At 49.8% G+C, this 7585-nt stretch overlaps 3 protein-coding genes across 3 annotated transcripts in view; 2 read left to right on the forward strand and 1 right to left on the reverse strand.

The window, feature by feature from the left end:
- The window catches only part of NEK9 (NIMA related kinase 9), a 27074-nt gene extending 26275 nt beyond the window's left edge, over window positions 1–799 (forward strand). Inside the window, exon 24 of the transcript XR_005931202.1 lies at window positions 688–799. The gene's annotated coding sequence lies outside the window, so the exon portion shown is untranslated. The remainder of the gene's footprint in view (window positions 1–687) is intronic.
- Window positions 15–6070, reverse strand: ZC2HC1C (zinc finger C2HC-type containing 1C). Its single transcript, XM_030042256.1, is given in 4 exon segments — window positions 15–3315; window positions 4003–4185; window positions 4187–5234; window positions 5730–6070. Coding segments are annotated over 3 exon segments (1491 nt in total). The 5' UTR covers window positions 5228–5234; window positions 5730–6070; the 3' UTR covers window positions 15–3048.
- Window positions 6071–6218: 148 nt separating this feature from the next.
- Window positions 6219–7483, forward strand: ACYP1 (acylphosphatase 1). The gene is made up of 2 exons (XM_030007315.1): window positions 6219–6375; window positions 6812–7483. The coding sequence occupies exons 1-2, from the start codon at window positions 6292–6294 to the stop codon at window positions 7025–7027; spliced, it is 300 nt and encodes a 99-aa protein (XP_029863175.1). The 5' UTR covers window positions 6219–6291; the 3' UTR covers window positions 7028–7483.
- The last annotated feature ends 102 nt before the right edge of the window (window positions 7484–7585 follow it).

Below are 7585 nucleotides of genomic sequence, written 5' to 3' on the forward strand. Positions count from 1 at the left end.
GCCTGGTGATTTAATTTCAGTAAATTTTGTTTAATCTACAGTTTCGATCGTGTGTTAGCCATTTGCCTGTCACTTAAGAGAAGTCCCCAACATATGGATTTATTTTACAGTATCAAAAGCTTTCCTGTGTGTGTCTACCCCAGTCACCATTTGCACTCTGCTGACTTTTAGGGTCCACTAAACACAGCCAAAGGAACATGGTGCAAGGGAAACAGAGTTAGTATTACAGGACAGGCAGTGGTACTTAATTTCTTAACTACTCTTTGTTTAATTCAGTTACACCCTTCTATTACTTCAAGGAGGCTGGCATAAAGCTTCCAGTTTATCCCTTTCCTATCTTTTGTCACCTCTTGCTGTCCTGTAGTTTGAAGCTCTGAAGTTAGGGCATTGCTCTTGCTTCTCCGGTCAATTTGGATATAGCAGATTATTTTCCCTTGTTTCAAGTCTGTGTTTTCTCTCCTCTAGGTTTGTACACTCATACCTGGCTGGCACAGTACAGCACTGACCCTTCCTGGGACTTTCATGCTTTTCTAGGGTGTGCCAAGGGATTGGGATTTCTGTCCACACCTATAGGGCAGAAGCTTTCCAACTTCTTTCAGGAGTCTGGTCCACCCACTGCAGGCTGGCGTGTTTCTTCATATTTGGCTTCTGACCCATTTAATCTAGTCGCTTTTTATCTTTTTCTAGGTTCCCATGAGCTGCTGCTACATTACTGAAGGACTTGCAAAAGGAGCTGCTGGAATTTTTTTGTTCCTTGTTTGCTTCCTGTTGCAATGTTCTCACACGAAGTAGTCATTCTTACTTTGAGAACACAAGCCACTCTGTGACCATTTAAAACAACTTTTACACCACAGAACTACTCTAATATATTAAAAATCAGAACCTGGAAAAATAACTGACTTAAAAATGTGCAGGAACTGCCACCAATATAAGCAGATGATTCTCTAAAAGGGTCTGTATGACACCTATTTCCCCCAAAAGGCCCTTTAACAGTGTGTGACAAACAAAGATCTTTAGCATGAGGCCAAAATCACCAAGAACTACCTTACATCTTGAGAAGAAAGCAGAAGAAGGGGTATATTTTTTTCATAATTCCCTACCATTGCAGTAACTAAGATGAAAATAAGATGACTTAAGGAAGGGTGCAAGCCTTGTGTTTTAGAGGTCCCTAGCAACTTGGCCTGAAGGAAAACTCCAGGTTTTTATATTGAATCTAATTGCTGATTTAACCCTGAACATAGGAGTGAAGCAGCTAACAGGTTTTCTAATGTGAAGTTCCCTAGTGTACTGTCTGGGGGCAGGGTGTGTTTGGCTTTTTTTAACTGTAGCAGTTCTTAAACATTTTGGATGGAAATTAAAAAATAAATCAGATGCCAAGTTAAGAATCGAGGGAAGGTTGCTGTGGGAAGGAAATTCCTTCTCAGCTCCCAAAAGTGATACACTGAGGCACAGATCTGTTGATCTGTTCTTCACACTTCATACAAGCAGCCTGGAGATAGGAACAAATGTTCTGTATCACGACTCTTAATTTCTAAGTCCTGCCATATGCTCCCTTCCATGATCTTCTCTAAGTCCATCTTGAAACAATGTAAGTTTGTTGCCTGATCTATTTGGAAGGTTTTTCTATGACCTTGCTCCTGTCCTGGTTAGAAACTTAATTTCCAGTCTGAGCTTATTCATGACCTATTTTTGATCTTGTGGGGCACTATTCTTTAATTAAATATTTCTTCTTCCACCCTTTCCTGACTCTGAGTCCCAGCTATTTTACATGGTAACACATTAGGATGGTTGTTCTGTTGCCTCGAGGGCCTGGCCAGTTCGGAGTATCTCTGCTATTCTGTGCACATGAACTTAAACATTAAGTGCCTGTTACTACTGCTAGCTTTCCTAACCCCCTGAATTTCCAATCCTGAGCTTCTTGTGTTCAGGAATTATTTAATAATACTCCTCCCGGTTCTCCTTTTCTAATTCAAACTGCCACACTGGATTTCTAAATGGCAGTGTTACAGATCTTCAGCTGGTAAGATTTAGCCCCAGGATTGTCACTAGCATTCTAGAAAAGTATCTAAATAAACTCTTGGGTTGCTGCAGAGCAAGTGTGGAATAAACCTACCTACATAGCTGCTTTCATTATTCAACTGAACGGTGCTACAACAACTAGGACAGAGCAAGAGCAATGACCAAGCAGCAGCTCTGGATCCTGTTGTCTAGTACAGATACCAAGGACAGAAGAACACAGCAGTCTCTTCGCTGCAAAAAAGTTAACTGCTTACATAGCTTCCTCCCCTTCCTCTGACTTCTCCAAATGCCTTGTCTAAATGCTAAATAGTTTTGAAGGATGGAGAGTCCTTTCTGTGGCAAAAAAAAGAGGCACCCCTCACATCCCCCATCTCTTGTAGGGAGCTACAATAAAAATGCTACACCAGCCAGAACGACTGTCACTGTTAGCACATTTAGGGGTGAACATCTGCACCTACAGAGCAGTAGAGCAAATGAGGCAGATGCTGCTGTGTTTGGCCCAGCTCTTCCTCTCATGAACAGCACTACTTTATGTTTTTGGAGAAGGAAAAAAACTGAGTCTGCAGCCACTGGTGAGCTATAGGAGAGCAGCTCTACATCAGACACCTCTAGTTGTTAAAAAAAAAAAAAAAGCCCAAGCCTCCCTAACCTACAGGCAAAATACGATTCTGAAGAACAGCCCCTTTCTGATGGCTGGTTTGCTCCTTGCTGCTGTCCTGCTGACAACCTGTAGCAACAGCCTTTCTTTCCTGCTCAGCTGACTGAACAGTGACAGCCTTACACCCACACTGAGACTCCATGTTGAGCTCACTGGATGGGAGAAGCAGCCCCCAGCAGGGCATCCCAGGGCACAGGTCAAAGTACACAAGTTCTAGTATTCTGCTTATACATCCTGAGCTGTTCACTTGTGGTACATACAAGCTCAACCCTCGCAGCCAGTGTTGAGACTAGGGAAAGTGCAAGTGTCTGTGGCTGGAAACCTGGCAGAAAATGGGCAGGGAATCGCAGCAGCAGGTACAGTTGGACACCTCAGCAGCGCCTCCTCTGAGGTGGGGGTGGGGGTCTATTTTTGACAGTTTTGCATTTGGGAATGTGTCTCTCAGCTGCTTGGGGAGCAAATTGGCGCCTGCAGTAAGGACAGGCAACATAATCTGGGTTTTCAATGGGAGGCAATGGGGGCAGGTCGGACACCTTTCCTCCTTTGGAGAGGACTTGCTGCACCTGGCGGGCCTGGCGCAGGGTCTGGATGAAAACCTCGTGCTTCTGTCTCCAGTTGTTCCTTCTGGGTGGCGTATTCTGCAGAAGAGAAAGGCAGTCAGAGCAACTGGCACCACCGTCAGCCTCCATTCTCAATCTTACACTCAGGGTCCAACTCAGGTCACCCATCCCTGGATATTCCCTGTTGATGTAAAACCCTCCCTGAGAAGCTGAGTCCCACGAAGGGGATCAAAAAGACCAGCATCAAGGGGGATTTGAAGGAAATACTGATGGATACATCAACACTTAGAAAGAGGTTGAGAATAACCAGAAAAGCAAGCAGTAGGGCCAAGGAACTGCAGAGGGTTGCTATAGCTGCTTTGCAGGAACAGAGCTGCATGTTTCCACTGCCTTAGTTTTAATAGCCTGTGTCACTACCTGGATTTTCAGCCAGTTCCCTGCAGCCCCTGATGTTGCAGAGCTTTACTGCAGCAGACCCAGTCTGAATCCTGAGCATCCTGACTATGCAAGGAGTGAGCTTTCTCCAGGAGTACACCCTTGACACAATACAAAGACAAGTCAGTTAGGACCCCTGCCACCCACCTATTAGATTTTAAATGGATCTATTTATCCATGGCAAGAACCTTTCAAGGCAATAGCTGGACTGTATCCCTTAGCCCCATGTACGCGTGAAGGCGCTCACATCTCACTCGGAATTAGATGTTGGGGTGGAATGAACATAAGTAGTAGACGTGGATTGAGGGAGGCAAAGGGACTGCATGTTACCTGAGGCCTCTCTGAGCTTTTCCACTGCTGATACTCTTCCAGTTCTGTGCCCCTAGCTCTGGCCTTGCTGGAGTCAAATGCTTTCCTCTTGGAGCCTTGGCTCTTGCTGCAGATACTTGTGTGCTTCTCAAGCCTGGTGCTGAGAAACTTACGTCCGCAGAAGCTGCACTGTCCGAGCCCCCCCCTGCTCCACAGCACTGGCAGCCTGCATGTACAGCACCTCTGCAGACAGGTGGTCACCAGACTCTCGGTCTGAGAGGGCAGAGGGAGAAGGGCTGCATTTTAGGGCCAGCTTTGAACAAGATGCTAAACGCTCCATGGGCTTGTGGTCTCGAATTTTGCTGTTGCTGGCCACCAACCGCTCCTTCTTAAGTTTCCCCATAGCCAGCTCTTGGGGGTAGAGAGTGGTGCCAGGCTTGGGAACAGTGGCCTCTGCAGACTGCACCCCGCCAAAGACCCCATCACCTGGCCTGACTGCAACTCTGAACATTTTCTCTTCAGGGTGCCTTGCGGCTTTTCCCTCATGGGTCTTCTCCACTTTGTCTCTTCTCTCCTCTGTCTCAACAAGCTCCTTCTCTCTTTGAATCCTCCGAAGCTCCTCCTTCGTTCTCCTCAGCTTCTCTCTCAGGAGGGCCTCTTTCTTTCGAATTTCCTCTTCCAGGTTCCGTCCATCTGCCTCCAACTTGAGGATGTAGGCCAGCTCTCTCCTGTATAGATGGGAGGCTGACTGTTTAGGCTCTGCTGTCCAAGGAGAGAGCACTGCAGCTAGCTGAGACCTCCCTGCTGGAGGCTTCCCTTTGCTCATTGAGCTAGGCCTACTATTTGGACCTTCCTCCATGTATGGGGAACTTTTGGGCTGTGCTGTTTTGACCACTGGAACACTCACACCCTTGTGGTGAAGGATTGGTTTCAGGGGATGGGCACGATCCACTCCTTCTTTCTGTATGGCTACTGATTTAGCTGGCAGAGTCTTGGTCTGGCTGGTGAAATACTTGCTCTGCAGTCCAGCTGAACAGAAGTCTCTGTGCCTGGAGCCGTGTTGACTGCTTTCTGCAGAAAGAGAATATGAATAGCTTCGGCTCTTTCGGGCATAGAGATCCTTTAAACCTTCCTCTTTGTCAGGTATGAGTTCATGCTGATAGTTGTTCTTCTGGTGTTCCAGCTGGGAACTGGGAACAAGCTTAGCAGCTGCCACCACAGAATCCACCGGTGGAAACAAAGCCATTCAGTGCCTGAGAAAGAGCCTGAGGTTAGAAGCAAAGTCATTACAGACTGTCTTATCCAAAACTGGACAACTTTTCTCCTAACAGTCTACACCTGGAGGCTACAATGAGAGGCTATAATAAATATTAGCAACAGTTTTGTAACTTTTCTGGGATCTGTAAATCTTTACATTCCTTCCACCTAGGGAGCTCCCATGCTGCCTCTTCCAGTCCCAATCATTTATGCAGCCAGAAATAAAATATGCTTTTATTTCGCTTTCTGTCTGAGCCCGGTGTTATCATGGTGGCAGCAGAAGTATGCTGTACTGCCAGAGAAATTGTTATACTCCCCCAGGGTGTTTCCCGTAGCGTGTCCCTTCAGTTTTGACAGTGTAGCATGCAGGTCTGACAGGCAGGCGTCCGGTAAAGCTCGGTACAATCTTCCCGTGGCTCGTTCTACCACATCCCCCGGAGCGTGCCAGGTACCCACGCCGCAGGCCGGCCCCGCGGGGCGAGCGGGGTTACCTGCGGGGCTGCGGCCGGCGCTCTGCCCGGCCTCCTCGGCAAGCTGCGTCGCCACCCGTTTCGCTTATCGGTCTCCCATCGCCCGAGAGACCCGGCACCTCCTCCTCCTCCTCCTGCTGCTGCTGCTGCTGCTGCTGCCCTCCGCCCTCGCCCCGGGGCAGCGCGGAGCTCTGCCCGCCGCCCGCGCCCGCCGCCGCCCGGGCCGCCGTGTTGACGGCTGTTGCCTGGAGACAGGCACGCGAAGGCCAGTTCCTGCGCCGCTCTCGCCGGTGAGCGGCCTCTCGATGGTTGCTCCGCCACGCTCCCCTTCCACTCCGCTCTCTGGAGGACCCCACCTCTATGGCCGGGTAGGGGCGATTGGCCGGAGGGCGAGTCAATATTTATTATTCATGAGGCGGTTAACGAGGGACCGGCCTCTCCCGGGTCCTGGCTCTTGATTGGCCCCAGGCGCGGACACGGCCACGCCCCCAGCGCGAGCCGAGCCGAGCCGCGCCGCGCAGGCGCAGCGGGGTGTGCGGCGGAGGCAGCCCGAGGAGGAGGAGGGAGCGGCGGCGCCGGCGCCATGGCGGAGGGCGAGGGCCTGGTCTCGGTGGACTACGAGGTGTTCGGCAGGGTGCAGGGCGTTTTCTTCCGCAAGTACACCCAGGTGCGGGGCGCGGTCCCGCGTGCCCCTTCCTGAGGGGCGGCCTGCCTGGTGCAGTGCGCGGCGCTTTCCGTTAGCGCCGGCGGCGCTGCGGCGGTTCCTGTGGGCGCCTCGGTGGGGCTGAGCCACGGGCGGGCTGGGTGGCGGCCACGGCTCCTGCCGCGTCTGAATGGGGGCTGTCGTCTCTCAGGGCTGCTGGCGGCCTGTGCCGCGTTATGTAAGCACGGCTGAAAACTGCGTTTCAGCCCCGGTTTTTCGCGTGAAAGAATATTAATGAATAGTCGGGTGAATCCTCTGCTGCTCTCCTGCTGCCTGAGCCGTAGGAACTTCCTTGGAGGTCTGTGTCTTACCTATAAAGTGGACTCCTGTATGCGAATGTCACTCTGTAGCTCTCTTACAGTTTGGATTAATCTCATTTTGCTCTGCATTGTCTCTTCAGGGGGAGGCTAAGAGGCTAGGACTCGTTGGCTGGGTCCAAAATACTAGCCACGGCACCGTGCAAGGACAAATTCAGGGTCCACCGGCCAGGGTACGGGAGCTACAGGAATGGCTCAGGAAGGTAGGAAGCCCCCAGTCCCGCATCAGCCAGGCAGAGTTCAGCAATGAGAAGAAGATCACGGCGCTGGAGCACAAGGACTTCCAGATTTTGAAATAACCTTGTCCAGGAAGAAGCAAAAGCTGAAGCATGAGCTGCCCTCACACAACATTGTCCCTCTTCCCCATTTGTTCAGTCAGCCAATATGCAGCTCTAGAGAACTTTATTTTATTACATTTTTAATTTATTAGTTTGTTGTACTGTTAGTCTAACTCCTGGCCTTTCATAAAATTTTGGCAGGCAGAGGAAGAGCTGTGCTACCTTTATTAAATAAAGGGGTTGTTCAGGGACACAGTGTCTATTTCTGAATGTCTGTGCAGAGTGGTGTTTGAGTAGTCGTACGTGAGTAAAATTCCTGATTTGTATAGCGTTGTGCTCGCTTGAAGGAAATCAGAGAATCGATGCTGATGTGAAAAATTGCTGAAAACGTTATTTCTGTGCTCTGAATGCCTCAGAAACAACTTACTTTGTTCCAGAACTTTATTTTTAATTTAGAATAAAACTTCTTGGAGCTTCCTGCTTGCGTGGAATGGATGCGTCATACGGGGGTTGAGCGGATCGCGGCCCTTCGAGGGTGATCCTCTTGCCGGTACCTGTCCCTGCGGGATCGTGTGGTGT

This window comes from Aquila chrysaetos, chromosome 2 (assembly GCF_900496995.4).
Source record: "Aquila chrysaetos chrysaetos chromosome 2, bAquChr1.4, whole genome shotgun sequence".
In the NCBI taxonomy this organism is placed as follows: domain Eukaryota; kingdom Metazoa; phylum Chordata; class Aves; order Accipitriformes; family Accipitridae; genus Aquila; species Aquila chrysaetos.